Source organism: Mesoplodon mirus, assembly GCF_964341445.2.
Source record: "Mesoplodon mirus genome assembly, chromosome: 1".
NCBI classification, from domain to species: Eukaryota; Metazoa; Chordata; class Mammalia; order Artiodactyla; family Ziphiidae; genus Mesoplodon; species Mesoplodon mirus.
In genome coordinates, this window is record NC_138976.1 from 46509620 (window position 1) to 46534354 (window position 24735).

General features: G+C 41.8%; 1 protein-coding gene across 3 annotated transcripts in view; it reads right to left on the minus strand.

Moving 5' to 3' along the window:
* The window catches only part of NFX1 (nuclear transcription factor, X-box binding 1), a 79408-nt gene extending 59260 nt beyond the window's left edge, over nt 1–20148 (minus strand). For all 3 annotated transcript variants that reach the window (XM_082627944.1, XM_082627943.1, XM_082627942.1), the window contains exons 1-2: nt 20027–20148; nt 15490–16455 (exon numbers count right to left, since the gene is read on the minus strand). In XM_082627944.1, the coding sequence (XP_082484070.1) occupies nt 15490–16455; nt 20027–20051 (991 nt within the window). In that variant the 5' untranslated portion in view covers nt 20052–20148. The remainder of the gene's footprint in view (nt 1–15489; nt 16456–20026) is intronic.
* Nucleotides 20149–24735: the final 4587 nt, after the last annotated feature.

Here is a 24735-nt window from a genome sequence, read left to right on the forward strand (position 1 = left end):
AAAGACAGGCTTGACGCCTACCACAAGCCCCACGGTAGGATTACTAGACTGAGGGAGACACAGTCTCTGGCTCCAGAAACTCAGCATCTATGAGAGAGACCGGTGTATAAAATCCTAAGAATCCTCCCAGATTTATTCTTCAGTACCTTCACCCACTTCCAGACTTTTCCTTCAAATACGACCTCAGCAAAATCTTTCTAAATCCCAAGTGTACCCAGACCTGAGAGTATGTGTGTGTGTATGTTTTTTTTTGAGTCCATATTTTTAGCATTTATTTCACAATACTATTTTATTTGTTATAAGGTCCAAGTAAGTTATAAGAATAAAACAACTAACCTTAAATACACCATGCCAAGTGTTGTGCTAAAGCACTTTACACATATTTAATTCTCTTAACAAGGATATAATAGAGATACCATTTTATAGATGAAGAAACTGAGGCTCAAAGTAGTTAAAGCACTTACCTAAGATCATATAACCAGAAATTTAAAAATCAAAATTCAAACTCATCGCCATATGACTCAAAAGCTCACATTTTAGTCATTCCATAATATTAGCTCCCTAAGATTACTTTCTGTTTATCCAGTTCAAAGTCAAAAGAAATACACAACATCAAGACTGTAAGCTCTGGGAGGCAGGACCAGAGCCTCATCTGCCTTGCTCACTGCAGTATATCCAATGCCTGGCATATACCAAACGCTCAGTAATATTTATTGAATGAATGGATGAAAGAATAGATGAGTATCATCTAGTCTGCTCCATAACCTCTCTCCTTTGAAAGTTTTAGGCTTTACTAAAGTTTCTGGGATAGCTCTTTCCCTCTGGAGAAAGAATAAAGATACTGCAAGTGACTGATTAAAGGGAAACATACCTGCTTTAGATACAGATGAACACATCATAAAATTGCATTCTATTATAAAAGCCGAGGAATCAGACTTAGATTCTTTCTTAAAAAGTAGGGATACCCTACCCTGCATAGGTTAACATTTCTGAATAACAGAGTCAATTATATTTCCTACCAGTTACCATGCTACATGTGGAAGATTCTGGAGCGGTAAGTTAGGTAAGAGAGAGCTCATTAGAGAGTGAGATTAAGTTTGAGCCATCTATATATGAGGCTGATTAGGGCAGAGGAATAGTCTGTGAGAATTACACTTGTGGTGAATTTTATAGAAAAGCCTATTGACCATTCCAGAATAGAACTGAGTTAGAATTAAAGGACACAGAAAGGTAAGTGAAGTACGGAACCCACCTGAGAACACTACAATTTTTACCCTGAGGACTGTCTTTTTATTTTACTGTTTCTCTTATTCATTAGTTTATTGCTTGTTAATGAAGAACTATTGTGATGTTTCTAAGCCCAGTCACGGTGAAATCTGACCACTAGGATGCACATACATTTAGTTATGTGGTGACAGCTGTCCACTTTGAATAGCCTACAAATTACTGCCTTTACAAAGCTGTCAACTTTGAATAGTCTACAAATTGCAGCCTTTCCAAAGGCTGTCTCTTTCATCCCATGTTCAGTATGTTGGCAAACCCTGCTGGCTCTACCTTCAAAATATATCCAGAATCCAACCTCTGCTGCTAACACTCTGGTCTAAGCCACTATCCACTCACCTGGATTATTACAATGGCCTCCTAACTAGTCTCCCTACTTCAGTCTATTCTCACCACAGCAGCCAGAGGGAGCTCGTCAAAATGCAAATTATTTATTTATTTATTTATTTATTTATTTATTTCAGTACACGGGCCTCTCACTGTTGTGGCCTCTCCCATTGTGGAGCACAGGCTCCGGACGCGCAGGCTCAGCGGCCATGGCTCACGGGTCTAGCCGCTCCGCGGCATGTGGGATCTTCCCAGACTGGGGCACGAACCCGTGTCCCCCTGCATTGACAGGCGGACTCTCAACCACTGCACCACCAGGGAAGCCCAAGATGCAAATTATTAATAGATGATACACTCCTCTGCTCAGAACTTGCCAATGGTTCCTACATCACATGCCTGTAAAAGCCAAAGTCCTTACAATGGCCTTCATTGCCTCCCGGTCCTCATCTGTGATTCCTCCTTCCCTAGGCCACCACTCTGAGACGACACTGCCTCCTTCCCAGCCCTAAACTGGAAGGCAGATTCCTGCGGGAAGGTCTTTACAACTTGCTATTCCCTCTGCCTAGAATACTGTCCCCCAGACATTTGCACAGCTCAGTCCCTCTCCCGCTTCAGGTGTTTACTCAAAATGTGGTCTTCTCAATGAGGCAGTCTCTGGCCACACTTTAAAAACTGGAACCCACCCCTCACCCCAAAAAACAAAAAAAACTGTAACCCACTCCCTCAGCATTCCCTATCTCTCTTATTTTTCTTCACACCACTTAAGTCTATCTATCATATATTTTACTTATTTTACCTTGTTTATTTCCTAACTCTACACATTAGAAGGTACTCAATAATACTTGTTGTATGAATGAATGAAAATAATAAGTAAAATAATAGTAAAAGGTTCTAGAAACATACTAGAAAGAGAAACAGTATAATTCTTTCACCAACATTTCAGTTTTATCTAAGCGTGTAACATATGTAAAACATGGTACTATTCTGGAATAGCTCTCTGCTAGTGAACTATCACATTTCAGGTGCAAGACTCTTGTCCATGCTGGATGCAGCCCTATCCTGACCACTGGCTCTTCTTCAATCCTAGGCCCTCTCCCACTAGGGCTTCTCCATCATTCCCCAGTCATGACTGTATATTCTCTATACTTTTACTTTGATAGTATGTCAGGAAAGAAGGTGACAACCCACTTAAATAACCAGAAGAACAGAGACCTGTCAGGAGAATGCACTACAAACTTTTCAGATACAGCAATAAATAACTGTCTTTAAAAAAAAAAAAAAAAAAAACCTAAAACAATCCTGATTTGAAAAATCCAAGTGTAGGGCTTCCCTGGTGGTGCAGTGGTCGAGAGTCCGCCTGCTGATGCAGGGGACACAGGTTCGTGCCCCGGTCTGGGAAGATCCCACATGCCACAGAGCAGCTGGGCCCGTGAGCCATGGCCGCTGAGCCTGCGCGTCCGGAGCCTGTGCTCCACAACAGGAGAGGCCCGCGTATGGCAAAAAAAAAAAAAAAAAAGCAAAGAAAAATCCAAGTGTAAAAAGACATTTTTGAGGCAAATAGGGAAATTCAATTGTGGACCAGGTATTAGATGATTTCAAGGAATTATCGCTAATTTTGTTAAGCACAATAATGGCACTGTGATTATGTAAGAAAACAGCCATATCTTTTAAATAGATGTAACGTAAAAGTATATGAAGGTGAAATAACCTGATATCTGGAATTTACTTTAAAGTATATCAGCAAAAAAAGGGGGGAGATAGAGATTGTTTAAATATTAATGCATATCTATTTATGGCATATTATATATTAATTTAAAATAAGGTTTACAAAGATTTCTTAATGAGTGGAAAAATATTATATAATAAGCAATAAAAGAATAAAGATTATTCTTATTATTTGATTTCAACTATGTAAAACTGAGCATTGAAAAATTCTCTAAGAAAACAGACTAGGGCCTCCCTGGTGGCGCAGTGGTTGAGAGTCCGCCTGCCGATGCAGGGGATGCGGGTTCGTACCCCGGTCTGGGAGGATCCCATATGCCGCGGAGCGGCTGGGCCCGTGAGCCATGGCCGCTGGGCCTGCGCGTCCGGAGCCTGTGCTCCGCAACGGGAGAGGCCACAACAGTGAGAGGCCCGCATACTGCAAAAAGAAAAAAAAAAAAAAAAAAGAGAAAACAGACTAAAAGGTTAAAGCTGATTATATCTGGATGGTGGGAATAAAGGTAAATTAACCTATCAACTTTAGTAAGCTACCTTATTTAAGGTAAGGCAGCTGTTTTTAAAAAGCTAATACAACGTAAGCATGATCAACGTGTTCAAGATGGTCTTGCTGAGTCTGAAGCATATGTCAGACATCACATTTATTTATGTGAGTCTCAGGCCTATGGCAGAGCTTAGGGGCTGGATGTAAAGGTTTAGAAATCAGTAGAGGCAGTGGTTTCAAAGTACAGAACTGGTTGTAATCTCCCAATGAAGCCTTATCAAGTAAGAAGAGAGGGCTGAGATAAAGCCCTAGGTAACACCAACACTTAGGAAAGAGGTGGAGGAAGAGAAGCGTGAAGGACATAAACAGGGACAGTCAAGGAGAACAAGAAGGACCAGAAGTGTGTGGTATCAAAGGAGTCAAGGAAGTTACATTTCAGAAAAGACCCCTTTATGTCCAACTCAAAGGGAAGTCCAGGATAATAGTAAGGACTGAGTCATTCGTGACCTTACCAGTAGCTCTGAGTCAAGTGGTGATGATGACAGAAGACTGAGACATGAATTAGATTAGGGAAAAGGACACAGAGTGGATGACTCTTGATGAAACTGAATGGAAGGAAAGAAACACTACTGGGACGTCCCGTACGGGGGAAGTGAGGGCAGGACAGACTCAGGAAGAGCTTCAGGTTGAGAACTTGGAGTAGTAGACGTGGAAAGGTTGATGAAAGGAAATAAAAGAGATCTCAGAATGAAAGAAAAGGAATAACAAGCACAGATGTCCCTGAGTTTGCTTAGAGAGAGCAAAAAGTTGAGAAAATTATGCCCTTTCTCAGTGATGACCTCCCCTTTCTCAGTGAAGTAGGAGGCAAGGAGGTCCACTGAGGTTGAGAGATAAATGTTAGGAAGGTTTGAATAAGTGTGGAAAAGGTTTGGAATAGTCTTAGATGAAAATGGGAGGGACAGCTGCCCAAGGTCATATAAGGGGAAAAGGGCAGTGCTGAAAGCCAGCTGAGCTGGAGACCACTATTCAAAAATATTTACTGGGAACTGACTATGTGCCAGACACTCTTTAGACACTAAGGGTATACAGTGAACAAAACAGACAAAAATCTTCTGCCCTTACGAAGTTTACTATCTTGTGGTGGAAGGTAGCCAATAAACAAATAAATAATGAAATAAGTAGTATCATCAAATAGTAATAAGTGCTATGGAAAAAAATAAGCCAGGAAAAGAGGTTAGTGAGGGTCGGCAGTGGGGGAAGTATTATAGTTATATATATATATAACCTATATATAGGGTGATCAGGAAGGCTTTCCTCAGAGGGTGAGTAAATTTGCAGCAGTGCCAAATCTATACTGTTATACGATTTCCTGAAATGGTATTCTGTTATCCAGATAGGGTAGAAAAGCTAGACTGCAGCATCCATCCAGGGATGGGATCCTGCCAAATGTCTTGGCAGAAGGATAATACTTCAAATGACTTAGAGTAAGGCCTAGCCTGAAGAGGGGATGAAGAAGGATGGAGACTGAACTGATAGTGGGTGGAAGAGACTGGGAGAGCCAAAAGGATAGGAGGTTATGGTCAGAAAGCAGAACACAGGACTTTAGAATTTCAAAGACGGGGCGTCCCCAGGGTCATTTCCTTGGTAGTGGGTGTGGAGGTGGAACTGATAAGAAGGTCACTGCAGGTGACAAGACCAAAGAACCTGAGGATGATATAACGCATATGATCATTGAAGTCACCCAGAACAACTGCAGGATTTATGGTAAATCAGTAGTTCTCAAACTTGAATGTGCATGAGAACCACCTGGAGGCTTGTTAAAAGAAGAGACTGCTGGGCCCCACACCCAGAATTTCTGTTTACTAACTCTGAGGTGAGGCCCAAGAATGTGCATTTCTAACAAGTTCCCAGGTGTTGCTGACAGCTGCTGATCTGGGACTATACCTTGAGAATCACTGGGGTAGAAAAAAGATACAGGCTAGATGCATTAATAAATGAGGCTGGGGCTGGGAGATTTGGAGGCTAATAGATGACAAAGATAAGGAGACATGGAAGGGGGTGGAGAGAAAAGGTCATGCAGCATTAGCTTCAAAGGAGCAGGGATTCTGATACAAAGGTAGAAGAATAACAGTTTAGAAATGACACTGGGGAAGGAGTGCGCTCTTCCCATCTTCCAGAAACTAAGGTAAGTCAGATAAGGGAAAACAGCAGGCTCTGAGGCTGTAAGGAAGTGGTGACCCGACAGAAGGCCATAGGTCAGTTAAGAGCAGGAGCAGAGCCAAAACAAACTAAGGATATAGGGGGTTTTGTTACTGCAGAATGAGGGATCCAGGCAGTCTGGGAGGACTGGGCAGTGCTAGGTTCTCTCAGTACAGAGTGAGAGTAAGCAAAGCCCACTCTCAAACAGCCACGGACACTTATATTTGGGGTAAGCCTCTCTTTCTATTCCAATCAAGCTTTCATCTCCACTACTCCACTAAAACTGCTCTTAGCAAGACCAGTAACCTTGAGGAAACATGCTCAAGCTTCTTAGATAGCCTCATCCACCAGAGGACAGAAATCAGAAACTAGAAGAACTAAAATCCTGCAGCCTGTGGAACAAAAACCACATTCACAGAAAGACAGACAAGATGAAAAGGCAGAGGGCTATATACCAGATGAAGGAACAAGATAAAACCCCAGAAAAACAACTAAATGAAGTGGAGATAGGCAACCTTCCAGAAAAAGAATTCAGAATAGTGAAGATGATAGCGAAGATGATCCCGGACCTTGGAAAAAGAATGGAGGGAAAGATCAAGAAATGTTTAACAAAGACCTAGAAGAATTAAAGAACAAACAAACAGAGATGAACAATACAATAACTGAAATGAAAAATACACTAGAAGGATTCAACAGCAGAGTAGCTGAGGCAGAAGAACGGAAAAGTGACCTGGAAGACAGAATGGTGGAATTAACTGCTACGGAACAGAGTAAAGAAAAAAGAATGAAAAGAAATGAAGACAGCCTAAGAGACCTCTGGGACAACATTAAACGCAACAAAATTCACATTATAGGGTTCCCAGAAGGAGAAAACAGACAGAAAGGACCCGAGAAATATTTGAAGAGATTTTAGTCGAAAACTTCCCTAATGTGGGAAAGGAAAGAGCCACCCAAGTCCAAGAAGCGCAGAGTCCCATACAGGATAAACCCAAGGAGAAACACGCTGAGATGCACAGTAATCAAATTGGCAAAAATTAAAGACAAAGAAAAATTACTGAAAGCAGCAAGAAAAATGACAAATAACATACAAGGGAACTCCCATAAGGTTAACAGCTGATTTCTCAGCAGAAACTCTGCAAGCCAGAAGGGAGTGGCATGACATATTTAAAGTGATGAAAGGGAAGAACCTACAACCAACATTACTCTACCCAGCAAGGACCGCATTCACATTCGATGGAGAAATCAAAAGCTTTACAGACAAGTAAGAGCTAAGAGAATTCAGCACCACCAAACCAGCTCTAAAACAAATTCTAAAGGAACATTTCTAAGTGGGAAACAGAAGAGAAGAAAAGGACCTACAAAAACAAACCCAAAACAATTAAGAAAATGGTAATAGGAACATACATATCAATAATTACCTTAAACATGAATGGATTAAATGCTCCAACCAAAAGACACAGGCTCGCTGAATAGATACAAAAACAAGACCTATATATATGCTGTCTATAAGAGACCCACTTCAGACCTAGGGACACATACAGACTGAAAGTGAGGGGATGGAAAAAGATATTCCATGCAAATGGAAATCAAAAGAAAGCTGGAGTAGCAAAACTCATATCAGATAAAGTAGACTTTAAAACAAAGAATGTTACAAGAGACAAGGAAGGACACTACATAATGACCAAGGAATCAACCCAAGAAGAAGACATAACAATTATAAACATATATGCAGCTAACACAGGAGCACCTCAATACATAAGGCAACTGCTAACAGCTATAAAAGAGGAATCAACAGTAACACAATAATAGTGGGGAACTTTAACACCTCACTTATACCAATGGACAGATCATCCAAACAGAAAACAAATAAGGAAACACAAGCTTTAAATGACACAATAGACCAGATAGATTTAATTGATATTTATAGGACATTCCATCTGAGAACAGCAGATTACACTTTCTTCTCAAGTGCGCACAGAACATTCTCCAGGACAGATCACATCTTGGGTCACGAATCAAGCCTCAGTAAATTTAAGAAAATTGAAATCATATCAAGCATCTTTTCTGACCACAACTCTAGGAGATTAGAAATGAATTACAGGGAAAAAACCATAAAAAACACAAACACATGGAGGCTAAACAATACATTACTAAATAACCAAGAGATCACTGAAGACATCAGAGGAAATCAAAAAATACCTAGAGACAAATGACAATGAAAACACGACTATCCAAAACCTATGGGATGCAGCAAAAGCAGTTCTAAGAGAGAAGTTTATAGCAATACAATCCTACCTCAAGAAACAAGAAAAATCTCAAATAAACAATCTAACCTTACACCTAAAGGAACTAGAGAAAAAAGAACAAACAAAACCCAAAATTAGCAGAAGGAAAGAAATCATAAACATCAGAGGAGAAATAAATGAAACAGAAACAAAGAAAACAATAGAAAAGATCAATAAAACTAAAAGCTGGTTCTTTGAGAAGATAAACAAAATTGATAAACCATTAGCCAGACTCAACAAGAAAAAGAGGGAGAGGACTCAAATAAATAAAATTAGAAATGAAAAAGAAGTTACAACAGACACCGCAGAAATACAAAGCATCATAAGAGACTACTACAAGCAACTCCATGCCAATAAAATGGACAATGTGGAAGAAATGGACAAATTCTCAGAAAGGTATAACCTTCCAAGACTAAACCAGGAAGAAATAGAAAATATGAACACACCAATCACAATAATGAAATTGAAACTGTGATTAAAAATCTTCCAACAAACCTAAGTCCAGGACCAGATGGCTTCACATGTGAATTCTATCAAACATTTAGAGAAGAGCTAACACCCATCCTTCTCAAAGTCTTCCAAAAAATTACAGAGGAAGGAACACTCCCAAACTCATTATAGGAGGCCCCCATCACTCTGATACCAAAACCAGACAAAGACACTACAAAAAAAGAAAATTACAGACCAATATCACTGATAAATATAGATGCAAAGTCCTCAACAAAATACTAGCAAACAGAATCCAACAACACATTAAAAGGATCATACACCATGATCAAGTGGGATTTATTCCAGGGAGGCAAGGATTCTTCAATATACGCAAATCAATCAATGTGATACACCATATTAACAAACTGAAGAATAAAAACCATACGATCATCTCAATAGATGCAGAAAAAGCTTTTGACAAAATTCAACACCCATTTATGATAAAAACTCTCCAGAAAAAAAAAAAAAAAAACTCTCCAGAAAGTGGGCACAGAGGGAACCTACCTCAACATAATAAAGGCCATATACGACAAACCCACAGCAAACATCATTCTCAATGGTGACAAGCTGAAAGCATTTCCTCTAAGATCAGGAACAAGACAAGGATGTCCACTCTCACCACTATTATTCAGCATAGTTTTGGAAGTTTTAGCCACGGCAATCAGAGAAGAAAAAGAAATAAAAGGAATACAAGTTGGAAAAGAAGAAGTAAAACTGTCACTGTTTTTAGATGACATGATACTATACATAGAGAATCCTAAAGATGCCACCAGAAAACTACTAGAGCTAATCAATGAATTTGGTAAAGTAGCAGGATACAAAATTAATGCACAGAAATCTCTTGCATTCCTATACACTAATGATAAAAAATCTGAAAGAGAAATTAAAGAAACACTCCCATTTACCATTGCAAGAAAAAGAATAAAACCCTAGGAATAAACCTACCTAGGGAGAAAAAAGACCTGTATGCAGAAAACTATAAGGCACTAAGGCACTAATGAGAGAAATTAAAGATGATACAAATGATGGAGAGATATACCATGTTCTTGAATTGGAAGAATCAATATTGTGAAAATGACTATACTACCCAAAGCAATCTACAGATTCAATGCAATCCCTATCAAATTACCAATGGCATTTTTTACAGAACTAGAACAAAAAAATCTTAAAATTTGTATGGAGACACAAATGACCCCAAATAGCCAAAGCAGTCTTGAGGGAAAAAAACGGAGCTGAAGGAATCAGACTCCCTGACTTCAGACTATACTACAAAGCTACAGTAATCAAGACAATATGGTACTGGCACAAAAACAGAAATATAGATCAATGGAACAGGATAGAAAGCCCAGAGATAAACCCATGCACCTATGGTCAACTAATCTATGACAAAGGAGGCAAGGATATACAATGGAGAAAAGACAGTTTCTTCAATAAGTGGTGCTGGGGAAACTGGACAGCTACATGTAAAAGAATGAAATTAGAACACTCCCTAACACCATACACAAAAATAAACTCAAATGGATTAGAAACTTAAATGTAAGACCGGATACTATAAAACTCTTAGAGGAAAACATAGGAAGAACACTCTGACATAAATCACAGCAAGATCTTTTTTGATCCACCTCCTAGAGTAATGGAAATAAAAACAAAAATAAACAAACGGGACCTAATGAAACTTAAAAGCTTTTGCAAAGCAAAGGAAACTACAAACAAGACAAAAAGACAACTCTCAGAATGGGAAAAATATTTGCAAATGAATCAACAGACAAAGGATTAATCTCCAAAATATATAAACAGCTCATGCAGCTCAATATTAAAAAAAAAAAACCAACCCAATCCAAAAATGGGCAGAAGACCTAAATAGACATTTCTGCAAAGAAGACATACAGATGGCCAAGAAGCACATGAAAAGCTGCTCAACATCATTAATTATTAGAGAATTGCAAGTCAAAACTACAATGAGGTATCACCTTACACCAGTCAGAATGGGCATCATCAGAAAATCTACAAAGAACAAATGCTGGAGAGGGTGTGGAGAAAAGGGAACCCTCTTGCACTGTTGGTGGGAATGTAAATTGATACAGCCACTATGGGGAACAGCATGGAGGTTCCTTAACAAACTAAAAATAGAATTACCATATGACCTAGCAATCCCACTACTGGACACATACCCAGAGAAAACCATAATTCAAAAAGACACATGCACCCCAATGTTCATTGCAGCACTGTTTACAATAGCCAGGTCATGGAAGCAACCTAAATGCCCACTGACAGACGAATGGATAAAGAAGATGTGGTACACGTATACAATGGACTATTACTCAGCCATAGAAAGGAACGAAATTGGGTCATTTATAGAGACGTGGATCAATCTAGAGACTGTCATACAGAGTGAAATAAGTCAGAAAGAGAAAAACAAATATATATTAACGCATATATGTGGAACCTAGAAAAATGGTACAGATGAACCGGTTTGCAGAGCAGAAATTGAGACACAGACGTAGGGAACAAACGTATGGACACCAAGTGGGGAAAGCGGCAGGGTGGGGGAGCGGTGGTGGTGTGATGAATCGGGAGATTGGTATTGACATGTATACACTAATATGTATAAAATAGATAACTAGTAAGAAGCTGCTGTAAAGAAAAATAAATAAAATAAAATTCAAAAAACCCCAAAAAAGACCAGTAACCTTCACATTGCCAAATCCAACAGTCAATGTGCAGTTATCCTTCTGTACTGATAACAGCATTTAGCACAATTATCACTCCCTCCTCCTTGAATTTCTGTACTTGGTGTTTAGAACGTTTCACATCCTAGTTCAGTTTACTCTTTCTCCGTTTCCTTTACTGGATGCTCATTTTCCAGCCAAGCCTAGGTAGGCTCCATCCTCACTCTTTTTTTGTCTAACTACACTCACACCTTAGGTGACCTCCTCTAGTCCATTAAACACCATCTCTACACTGACAATGCCCAAATTTAAATCTCTAGTCCAGATCTCTTCTGTGAATTTTATATCCAACTCTCTACTTAACATATTCATATGGTAATCTAGTAGACAACTCAAATCTAATAAATTTAACCAAATTCTTCATCTTTCCTGAACAAGGAGGAGACAAAGCAAAACATACGCAAAAACACGTTTTCCAACAAGGAAAGGCTAAGAAATTGTCACAGATTGGAGAATAAGGACACATGCTGATTAAATGCAATGTGATATCCTGGATTGGACCCTGGAGCAGAAAAAGGGTATTAGTGGAAAAACTAGTGAAATCCAACTAAAGTCTGGGGGGAATTCCCTGGCGGTCCAGTGGTTAGGACTCTGTGCCTTCACTGCCAAGGGCATGAGTTCAATCCCTGGTCAAAAAACTAAGATCCCACAAGCCTCGGTGGAAGCCCCGTGGCGTGGCCAAAAAAAAAAGCCTGAAGTTTAGTCAGTACCATGGTACCAGTGTTAATTTCTTAGTTTTGACAAAGAAGATGTTAACATTACAGGGAGCTGGGTGAAGAGTGTATGGGAATTCTGTTTTATCTTTGCAAACTTTCTATAAATCTAAAATTATTCCAAAGTGAAAAGTTTAAAAAACAAACACTGCTTTCCCCTCCCATGCGCTACCACTGCACTGTGCGGCAATTCTCGCCTTCCACATTGCTCAGGCACAACACCCTGGCTGCGTCCTGGACTCCTCTCATGCTCCCGCATCCAACATCCAGTCTATCTGTAAATTCTGTCAGCTTTACCTCCCAAATACACCCAGAGTCTAACCAAGTCTTACCTCTTCCACCACTGATACCTTCATCCAAGTCTCCATCAAGTACCTGAATTACCACAACAGCCTCCTAACTCATTCCCTTGCTTCCTTAGGGCCCATTCCTCACACAGTTGACTGAGTGATCATTTTAGAATGCTTGTAAGATCATGCCATCCCGTCTCCAAAAACCTCCCAGCTGCTTCTCATCTTCCTACTCAGAACCAAATCTAAGAGCCTCACATGACCCAGCCCCTGTGATTTCTCTGACCTCCCCTACTGCCCACCTCTTCATTGCTCACAACGCCCCCCTCCCACCCCAATCTACACTTGCTTCTCTCTCTGCCTGAAATGCCCTTCTCCAGAGAGCCACGTGGTGCACTTCTGCACTTCCTTCTGGTCTATGTTCAAATGTCTCATCAAAGAGACCAACCTATGTAAACTGGCGCCCCTGTTACTCTGTCCTCTTAACCTGCTTTATGGGACCTCCCTGGTGGCACAGTGGTTAAGAATCCACCTGCCAATGCAGGGGACACGGGTTCGAGCCCTGGTCCGAGAAGATCCCACAGGCCGTGGAGCAACTAAGCACCCGTGCACCACAACTACTGAGCCTGCACTCTAGAGCTCACGAGCCACAACTACTGAGCCCGTGTGCCACAACTACTGAAGCCCACGCGCCTAAGAGCCCACTCTCCACAAGAGAAGCCACTGCAATGAGAAGCCCGCACACTGCAACGAAGAGTAACCCCACGCTCGCCACAACTAGAGAAAGTCCACACACAGCAATGAAGACCCAATGTAGCCAAAAATAAATTTTAAAAAAACCCTGCTTTATATTTTAGCTCTTATCATCACCTGACATATTAAATACTTAAGTGCTTTCTACCTGTCTTCCCTACCAGAATGTAAATCTCATTAGTGCTGTATTCCCAGTACCTACAACAGTGCTTGGCACACAGCATCTACTCAATAAATATGAATAAAGAGGTCTCAAGAAAATGCTGGGATGTGAAGCCAGAGAGATTTGTTAGGCAGAACTCTAAGATGGCCTCCAAGATTCCCAGCTCCTGGTGTGCATGCCCTGGATAATCCTCCCTCAAGTACGGGTGGACCTGATCTAATCAAGTGAGCCCTTTTAAAAGAGTCTAGTGATCAGAGACAGAAGTCAGAGAGATGTAAAGAATCTGTAGCAGATTCTTTCCTGTAGGCTCTGAAGAAGCAAACTACCATGCTGTGAAGAGGGCCATGTGGTAAGGAATTGCGGGTGGCCCCTTGGAGCTGAGAGTGATCCCCAGCCAGCAAGAAAATGGGGACCTCAATCCTACATCCATTAGGAGCTAAATCCTATCAACAACCAGTGAGCATCAAGGACCCCACACATCAGATGAGACTGCATCCCTGGCCAAATTTCAGTCCTGTGAGACCCTGAGTAGAAAGCTCAGCTAACCCATACCCAGACTCCTGACCCACAGAAACCATGACATAGTAAAGTTGTGTTATCTTAAGCCACTACATTTGTGGTAATTTATGAAGCAATAGGAAACTATTAACCAGCCTTGAGGATTCAAGAACAACTCTGGTATAACATTGCCTTTGTTCACGCACAAGTCGAGATCCCAAGAAGGACTGCCTGGTGAAGCAAATGAGAACTAGAACTATAGGCCTGTGTAAAAACAGGCCTGGGCAGGTGGTGGCTCCCTGTGTTAGGCTGTATGTCACATTAAACTGGAGGGAGACCAGAATGGTGAAGGTCCATGAGAAAAAGCTGGCGGAATGAAGCTATTTAGCCTGGATAAAATATATACTCAGGGTAAAATGAGAAGTGTCTTCAAATACTGCAAAGAGCTGATGTGCAATGAGTGGGAAGGAAGCTGTGAGGAGAGAGACTAGTTGCTGTGTAGTTCCAGAGGACAGAATTTGAACTAGGAGATAGGAAATATTTACAGGAAAGAAGTTTTCAGTTTAATGTAAGAAAGAACTTTCTAACAGTCAGAGCTGAGTACCTACTGTGTTCTAAGAGCTCTGTTAGGCAACAGAGATATAAAACTGAAAGGAAAAATATGGTCTCTGCTTTCAAGGAGCATATAAACTAGTGGAGGGCACTGACACATAAACAAATGATGGTTTCCAGTGGTAAGTGCTATAAAGAAGCATGTATATGTAAGGGAAGGACATATCACAGAGCTGGAAAAGATGAATGCTATCTGTGGACGTGACAAAAGGTTTTCTGGACATGTGACTATAGCTTTTGAAAAATGAGTAAGAATTCACCAGTGAGCTGAGTAGTAGACAGAAGGAGCCACATATGCAACAGCATGGAAAGATGACAGTATACAGTCCAGGGAGTAAAATGTGGTGGGGGGGGGGACTGAGGCAGCAGAAGATGAGGCTGTTGGGTACGGCAGAAGGCAGAATCTGTAGGTGACGAGAAAAAGTGAACAGAAGTAAGCAGGGGAGTGACGCAGGTCAATACGTGTTTTAGAAAGATCACTTTCTGATGCTGACGTGAGAGGGGAACTCAAAGAGAAAAACTGGAGATGGCAAGATTAGTTAGGAACTGTTGCAGATAAGCAGACAAGAGATGATGCAGGCTGGAACCAGGAGAGGCAGTGATGTTACCACCCCCTACTTGTGCTTTCAGAATTCAAAACAACTCTTGTAACCAAACATCTATACCACCCATACCTGCACTTTTAAAATTCCTTATTTGTTAAGAAAAACGTTCCTTACCTGTATTTGCTTATGATATATAAAAACGAAGTAAGTGGTTACCTATTGGGGAGGGGAGCAGGTGGTGGCAGGACCCAAGGAGATGATGAACAAGGAGAGAAAGAGACTTTTACTATGTACCTTTTTATATTTTCTGGTTTCTAAATTGTATGAATATATTACCTATTCAGAAATTTTAAAAAAAAAGAGAGAGAGAGAAAACATTTCCACCCATTCAGATAGGTTTACCTGTATGTGTTTCCACATTCTTTAGCATGTGGTTCTGTTTGTCTCGGGGGAAAGATGCTACCTGAGGATCCTGCCTCCTTACAGCACATTTCTCTGGGTCAACCCTTCTGGAAGACTTGATGGCAACTGCCAAGTTCCCATTGTCACAGGCAGATTTTGCTGGTCTTTCATTGAGATTTTCCTTTTTTGTTTGCCGTTGGCCCTCCTGTTTCGGTGGATTCCTGCCTGGTCGTGGCCTGGCCCCCTCCACTTCCCAGGGAGGCCTCTTCTGTGGGTATCTTCTCTGCTCGCTGCGCCTGGCCCCATAACCATCCGCTACTCCTTTTCTAGAGGATGCATCTGAAGAATCAGGGTGGATAACCCCCACAGGTTTGGTGTTTTCAGGTCCCGCCTCCTCAGGTTTGGGAGTCATTCTGTGACCCCACTCACTTTTGAGTTTCCCCTTGACTTTTGGTCCTCTACCATAGCTGTATACAAATTGGGTTGCCTTTTTGGGTTTTGCTCCCCTGGGATCTGCACCGACAATTTCCTTCTCACTCTCCGAAGGGCTGTGCTCTCTGAGGTTTGTCCCACTCTCTGACTTGGCCACACTTTCTAAGCCAGCTGCATCTGAGGTCTGGTCAGTGAGACCCTGTGCTCTCTTGACTCTGATATGCTGCTTTTCACTCCTCAATTTCTGCCAAGGTTGATTTGGAAGGCCATGGCTCTTGAGTGATTTATTAGTAGCAGAGGATTGGAAAGAAGTCTGTTGACTCTTAGGTTTGCTTCCTGAAGGATAACTGTGATGAATAGCAGAGATGTCATCATAAGGGACTTGCCTGGAAAGGTGACAGGGAGGTGGTGAACTATAATTTCTTCTACCAATTTTATTAGAATCTAGTCTCCTTTGACTCCCACAGTTTAGACCAGAATTTTTTCTCTCCTGAGGAATGAACTCAGCAGTGTCCGTATTGAATTTAAAAGTACCTAGGACATAAGAAACAGACATGCAAGTAAAGAAATTAATTGGTCACTCATGAAGCCCGAAGACTGTAAGCCATATCTAAAAGTTACCTTCCTAGGGACTTTGTATAAAACAGTCTCTATACAAGGTCTATGTTTCCTGTGAAGGTGGTAGGTTCAAGGTGCTTGTGGAAGACTGATCATCTCATATCCAGCAGCCTCACCAACAGCTACTGCTGAATTGCTAAGGAAAACTGCTCATCTGGGCTATCGGGTATTATTTATAAACGCGTTTATCTTTATCGACAAATGTAAGGTCAGCAAACAGTTCGGGGTGAGACATCAATCAGCAGGTTCAATGTGGTCTTTCAAAACTCTTAAGGTAGCATTAAGTAAACAGGCTTTGGAGTCAGCCAAAATCAGTTTAAAGTCTGGCCCTCCAACTTATCGTATGAGCTTAGGGATACCACCTGATTGCTTTTAGCCTTAGTTTCCTCATACATGACAAAAGTTGGTAATACTATTCCAAAGGGTCATTGTGGAATTTAAGTAAGACTTCACACAGACAGTACTTAGCAGATGAGTACATCTCATCTCTTCCCCCCAGGAATATATTTTAGGTTTTCCATACATAATCTCTGTAATATGGTCCAGAATTCCAGAGTCAAAAAAATTAAGCATATGCCCCTTCAACCTACTCATTTTTCCCCCTAACATGCTTCTTTAGAGTCAACTCAGTCCCTGAAGTCAAAGATGAAATGATTTGCCTAAGGATACAAAACCAGTTAGTAGCAAAGTCAGAACTATGTGTAGCATACAGAATATTCTATGAATCCATAGGGCCTGGAATTTGCGTTTAACTCCCTGCCCATCACTTGTGTCTTTATGCAAGTTACTTAATCTCAATAAGGGAATAGTAAGAATCCCTACTTCAAAGAGCTGCTATGAAGATTAAAGCAAGGTTAGTAACATGTATAAAGTGGTTAAAATAGTGCTTTATCATTGCTGTTAGGACTACAAACTACCTGAAACACAGACTTGACCACAGATGGGTGCAGTGCACAGCCTGCGGGTTTCAGGTTTAATAATAAGCCCTAACATTTATTAAGTACTTAACATGTGTCAGGCACTATTCTAAGCACTTTGCATACGTTAACTCATTTAATCCTTACATTCTTGATGAGAAAATTGAGACACTGTAGAGAGTAAGTAACCTGCCCAAGGCCACAGGGGTATTCCAAAGCAGATTCAGGATTCCACCCCAGGCTATGTGACCCTACAGATCACACTCTTACATTACACTCCAATGTGAGAGGCTGGGTGGCCCATACCACAGAAACATATACTTAAGAACTGAGAGAGATCATAAAGGTCACAGGGTAACCTCTCTCTCAATCCACGATTTGTCCTGAAAGCTTTCAATGGGCAGAATTCTGGGGGTGGGGTGGAGGGCTTTACAAAACGGCAAGAGGATTAGACAAATTCAGAAGGTGGCAGAGAAGGTGTTCCAGAAATATAAGAGATAACTTAGAGGGGGGAATGGGTAGATTAGACCAAGTGGGTATTGTGTAGTTTTCTTCTGCTTGAAGAAGCAAGGCTGTAAGAGGGGCAGAAAAATGTCAGTAAAGTTGTCCAGAATAGCCTGGTAAAGGATGGGAAGAGGGTGCTTTCATGTTAAGTAGCAAAGAGTTGATGCAACTTGAGAATCTATACAGGGCAGCACCTATTCAAATAAAGTATGTGTTCCACCAGACATGAGGCAGTGGGCAAAGCCCTCTGAAAGATCCTTAAGAGACATGAGGAAGGGGAAAAGGGCACAGGAAACTCAACACAAAGATATGAGACACCTTTATTTTTTCACTATTTTGAGCAGCTGGAAGTTACTCAATAAACAGGATGTCTCATCCCCAAGGCTTGGCTATAGTGCAAGTGGTACCCAAGATAAGATCAGATCAGATCAAGATAAGATAAGATAAGGTCCAAGATAATATCATGGTAGGTGACCAGTGGATGGGTGGAACAGAGTAAGGGAAAATCCAACTGTAGATTATAGAGTCCAGAGACAAAGTTGGCACTGGAGAGTCTGCCCATGGGCAGAAAGATACCCTTTGGACTGGGCTGGTGTTCCAAGACAATAGCAGGTAAGAGAATTAAACCTTGAGTGGGGATGGAGGTGTGGGTTAGAGATGATGCTGAAATAAGAACATGGAATAGGAACTAAGGCAAAAACAAACTAAGGCACAGGAGACAGACTGGGGAGGTCTTTGGACTAGGAGACTTTGCCTCAGTAGGTGGGGCAGAGGTTGTAACCTGGGGCACAGCACCATAGTCCCAAACTATGACTCACAACTAGCCCCACTCAATTCTGCTTCAAACACTGATCGGTGTAGAAATGGGCCAGAAGTGAGCCTAAGGATAGGAAGACCAACAGACCCAATTTAGAGGATTTGGGGGAAAAATGGGTGGGAGAAGAACAAAACACCAGCCTAACAAGGTCCCTACACTCCAAGATGAATTAATACCTAAATCAGGACTAGGGTACACCAATGCAGTGTGTTATCCAACTTTTCTGACCAAGACCCACAGTAGTAAATACATTTTACCTGCCACCAAGTACACAAATACATATATACTCTTCTTGGTGCCCCAACAGCTGCTAGGTAGCAGAACGAAGCCTCAAATTCATGACTGTTCACAAACCTCATGCTGCAAACTGCTGCCCTGTTTTTCAGAAAGAGTGGGTCATGAAATCAAATCATGCAGTGGGTTGGGACAAGTATTTTTTCCAACGAAATATGTAGTAGAGTGTATTGCATATAGTAAGGAAAACCACTGTTTCTTGAAATTTTTGGTTCGCTTTTACATTTATGTCTGTGTGCACTGAGGTCACCACGTAAAATATTCCTTTTCGGTCACTGTCCAAAGAGTTGGGAAAACAAAGATCTAAGGTACCCTGAAGGAAGTGGAAATGGATGTTTTATTAACAGCCAAATGAGGCTGTCTCTGCACACAAAGGCAACTCCGGGAGGGGAAGTAACCTAACAATTGTGTAACAGGTACAGCAGAGGCGGGTACCTTCACTGTAATTGACTTATTTACTCCCAATTCACAGATGAGGAAAACGAGACTTCACACTGAGAGTTCGTGGCAAGCTGACACTGGAAACCACGGGTGCTCGGCTCGCGCACGCGCCGCTGCCCCAGGACACACGAATACATCTTAAGCGCAGCAAGCAAACCCGCCGCGCGTCCAGAGCCCGACACCGTCACGGGCGGTGACCCGGCCGACGCGTGCCTGTCGGATACCGCTGCCCTAGGAAGGCCGGGCTGAGGCCTGGAGAGGGCGGGACACCCACATCGACACAGCGGGACAAACCCATTTTCCTTAGAAACCAGGTGCCGGGCTTCACCATGCAGTCAAGGACGGTTAAGATCTCGGTTCGCACGACGCGCGTGGCTTGGCCCTTCCGAGCCACTATCTCCAACCCTAGTACGCGCCACTCTCGCGATACGAATGGCCGGTGCCCTAGGACTCGTCACTGACTCAATTTCCGCTCCCTGAGAGGGGCCCAGTCCCGCGCGGGCCAGGACAGTACCTGAGACAGGAGGCGCCTCCGCCATCCCGTGCCGCAACAGCTAAAGCGAGCCCTGCAGCCCAGCGAGCGCTGTCACCCGGTCACGTGCCTTGGACTTCCGGTGCCGCGAGAATGTTCGCTTCTGCGCGCCCGGTAGACGGCCACGGAGTTTGCGCGGCCCGAGTCAACTGTGTGGTGCGTCCGTGACGTCAGACAGGCGCGCCAGGCTCCGGGCTGAAGGAGGTGGCTAGTGGCTGTAGGTGGCTAGGATACCAGGAGGATAGGCGGGCCATGACTTGCGTAATCAATAGTTGTTTCCCTTTTGACAGTCCCTGTGCTCTCCTGCTACCATGCCCTTTTACGCTCCCACCCAACCAGCTTCACCTGGTTTTCTGGAGTCACCTCAGACAGCACCTCCTTACTAGAGTAGCTCAGGTTTAGGATTAAAACAAAAACTAAGTAGTCAAAAGGCGGTCTGGGAAAAAATACCTGCAAAACAAACGATCAAAGTCTAACATACAAATAGCTCTTATAAATCAGTTTAGAAAACGAAAAACCATTTATTAGAAATGATAAAGGACTTGAACGGGCAGATGGACACAACGTGAGGGGGGAAAAGTTTGGAGGCACTGATAATTTTTAAAGTGCAAAATGTTTTGAGTGAATGTGTGGCGTTCTTTTGTTTGTGTGTTTTGTTGTTGCATTACTAACTAGAACACAACGTTTAAGTGTGAAGCATCTGCATTTGTAAAGTAATTCACTGGTCCAGGCTTCCCCAAAAACACAAAATAGAATCATTCATTCACATACATTCTAATGCCTATTTTTGTCTTAGGCATTGCTCTAAGTGCTGGAGGTTAATGGTGAAAAAGACAAACATGGTCTCTGCCCTCAATGAAGTGCATTGTCTAGTAGGGGAGGTTAAAACTAAGTAATTTATATTTACAAACTAATAATTTGCGTTATGAGAGAAATAAGTAGAGTAGCAGTGATAGAGACTGACTAGGATCTGCTCCCGAAAAGGTGGCCGGCTTTCTTTGAGTAAAAGGACAGATGAGAAGGGTAAGCTATGTGAAGATTCAGAGGGAATAGCATGTGCAAAAGCTATGGAGGAAGGAAAGCACTTGAAGTGTGCAAGTTATTGAAATATTTGCTGGAGAGCAGTAAGCAAGGAGAGTGGCACAGTATGAAACTGGAGAGGTAGGTAAGGAGATCACGTGGATCACCTGCAGGCCATGATAATGGATTTTATTCGAAGAGCAACAGGAAGTTAAAAGGTTCTAAGCAAAGAAGTGGTATTGTTACCTAACTGAACACAGGTCTGCTCACTCCATGCGAAGCAAAGCCAATCTACTGACACCAGGTTTTGGTGAAGAAAAGTACAGTGCTTATTGCAGGGCACCAAGCAAAAGAGTGAGAGACAAGCCTCAGATCCACTCCAACTTGGTTTTTGAGTTAGGGTTTTTTTCATTTTGTTTTGTTTTTTAAAGGGGAAGATAAAAGAGGCTGGGATTGATCATCATCTGGTGACATTTCTTAATCATAGTTTCGGGAGTCAGGATGTCTCTGGTTTACAAGTCTCTGGGCTGGTGGTCCATGGCTTGGGAGCTCATCTTGTCCTGAGTTTGTACATTAATGATCCCTATAATAGCGACTTTAGTACATTAACAATGTTACTGACAACAGCAATTGTCGTCATCTGATTCTGGTTGATTAATATTCAGTTAGCACAGGATGGAGGTCAGAAGGAACACAAGAAAGGGAATAAAGTCTTGGATAGAGATTAATCATAAACTCAGTAAGGGAACTTGGTTTTAGGGGCACTCAGTTTCAGTGTCTGAATTACCCTGAAAGATTTCTTATGCTCCCGGGCAAAGAGTGAATTGTGGGGGAGCAAGAATATAAGTGGGCAGAAAAGTTGCATTTTTGTATTATGTTAATACAGAAGATGGTGGCCTTGGACTAGAGTGACAGCAAATGTGATGGAGAGGAGAGGGCAGAACTAAGGTATATTTGAGATATAACCATTATCCAGCTTCCAAATGTTTTTTAAACCAAAAGGTGTTATGAGATAATCTCATTGTTCTGTTAATCTGAGTTTCTCTGACTATTGAGTCTGAACATTTCTTAGTGCCCTTTTGAGTTTCTCTTTTTAGATTGCTTATTCACATCCTCTGCCCATTTTTCTGTTGGGGTTGCTCAATTTTTCTTGCTGATGGTTTCTTGTATATTGTAGATATACGACTTGTATATCTTGTCAGTTTTAGACATTTCAGCTGCCTTCTATGATGTCCATTAGTTTTATCCTTCATCTATAAAAGGATTAAACATAAATCCTTAATTTTGACAGATAAGTTCATCAAACAAAAAACCTTATCATCCCCTTTAGAAATTACCAGTTGTATCAGTCTGAGTCCAGTCAGGAGAGAGGAACCACATAGTAATTTGAACAGGGAAGGTTTTATTTACTTAAAGACTTATTAACTATAACAAGGGATTAGAGTAATAAGGGGCTGACTAGTAAAGAAGTAAAAGAGAACTCTAAAAGAATACAGGATTAGCAATGTAAGGAACAGCCACTTCCTCTAGGGCTGAGATAAAGTGTCCAGTGAAGATCACCCCAGAGCTGAGGTGCAGACTTTGTTAGAGGGGATGCGCCTATGGCTCACTAGATAGGGAAGCTGCTGTGGTGCTGCACTGGTGGAAGTTGCCAGAAATCTACCTTATATGGTATTGGGGAAAGCCATTCTTGGGGACGAGTCTCACAAGAGGCCGTCTACTACAAACCACTTTTCGGGGGGAGGTGCCAGGAGAAATTTCTGGCTGCTGGCCATCATACACTGAAGAAACCAGGTGCTGAAGCACAGGAACCAGAGGCTGGAGAAGCTGCCTACAGCACAGAAGCCTGCCCAACCCAAACACTAGAAACAGGAAAGGAAACCCTTTCCTCCTGCAGTATCTCTCTGTTGCCCTCTACTGACAAAGCTTAATACCTGCCAGCTGGTAAAGGATAAGTATTTAAAGGGCCCAAATCCATTTCACAGAGCAGGCAAAAAGGATAAATTTGGAACTGAAAGTCAATAATTCATAACTGGCATACTAGGGAACCCACTCATTATTTCCAAAACTTGTCAATAAATGGAAGTAAGCAAGCACTTATCCTGCCTTTCCTATACAAACAGTGCTTCACCCAACATACCAAAAGTTATGACAAACAACAAAAGCAGTGCTCAGGTGGGAATTTATAGCTATATATACTTACATTAAAAAAGAAATCCAGGGGCTTCCCTGGTGGCGCAGTGGTTGAGAATCTGCCTGCTAATGCAGGGGACACGGGTTCGAGCCCTGGTCTGGGAGGATCCCACATGCTGCGGAGCAACTAGGCCCGTGAGCCACGACTACTGAGCCTGCGCGTCTGGAGCCTGTGCTCCGCAACAAGAGAGGCCGTGATAGTGAGAGGCCCGTGCACCGCGATGAAGAGTGGCCCCCGCTTACCACAACTAGAGAAAGCCCTCGCACAGAAACGAAGACCCAACACAGCAAAAATAAATTAATTAATTAATAAACTCCTACCCCCAACATTAAAAAAAAAAAGAAATCCAAACAATGGAATATTATTCAGACCTAAATAGAAATGAGCTATCAAGCCATGAAAAACACATGGAGGAAACTTAAATGCAAATACTAAGTGAAAGAAGCCAATGTGAAAAAGCTACATACTATATGTTTCCAACTATTGTATATGACATTCTGGAAAAGGCAAAACTATGGAGACAGTAAAAAAAAAATCGTGGTTTCCAGGGATTAGAGGGAAGGAAGGGATGAACAGGCAGAGCACAGAGGATGTTTAGGGAAGTGAAACAACTCTGTATGATACAATACTATAATAGTGGGTTCACTGTCAAAACCAATAGAATGTACAACACCAAAAGTAAACTCTAATGTAAACCATGGACTTGGGTGATGACGAGTCAGTGCAGGTTCATCAATGGTAACGAATGTCCCACTCTGGAGCAGGACGTCTCTAGTGGGGGAGGCTGTACATGTGTGGGGACAGGGCGTGTATGGGAACTCTCTGTATGTCCTGCTCAATGCTGTTGTGAACCTAAACTGCACTAAAAATATTTGTTTTGTTTTTTAATTTTTTGGCTGCACCGTTCGGCCTGTGGGATCTTAGTTCCCCGACCAGGGATCGAACCCACACCCCCTGAAGTGGAAGCGTGGAGTCTTAACCACTGGACCGCCAGAAAAGTCCCCTTAAAAAGATTTAGTAATAAAGAAGATAGATCTCAAATCAGTAGCCTAACATTCTACCTTAAGGAACTAGAAAAAGAAGAGCAAACTAAACCAAAACAAGTAGAAGGAAAGAAATAATAAAAGTCAGAGCAGGAATTAATGAAATAGAAAAACAATAGAAAAAAATCAACAAAAACAAAGTTGATCCATTCACCAAAAACATCAAAATTGATCAGCTTTTAGCTAGACTGACCAAGAAAAGCAAAGAAAGAGAAAAATTCAAATCACTAAAATTAGAAATGAAAGAGGGGACATTACTCCCAACCTTATAAAAATAAAAAGGATCATAGGTAATACTATGAGCAAAAGTGTATGCTAGCAAATCAGACCACCTAGATGAAATGGAAAAATTCCTAGAAATACACAAACTATCAAAATGGACTCGGAATTCCCTGGCGGTCCAGTGGTTAGGACTCTGTGCTTCCACTGTAGGA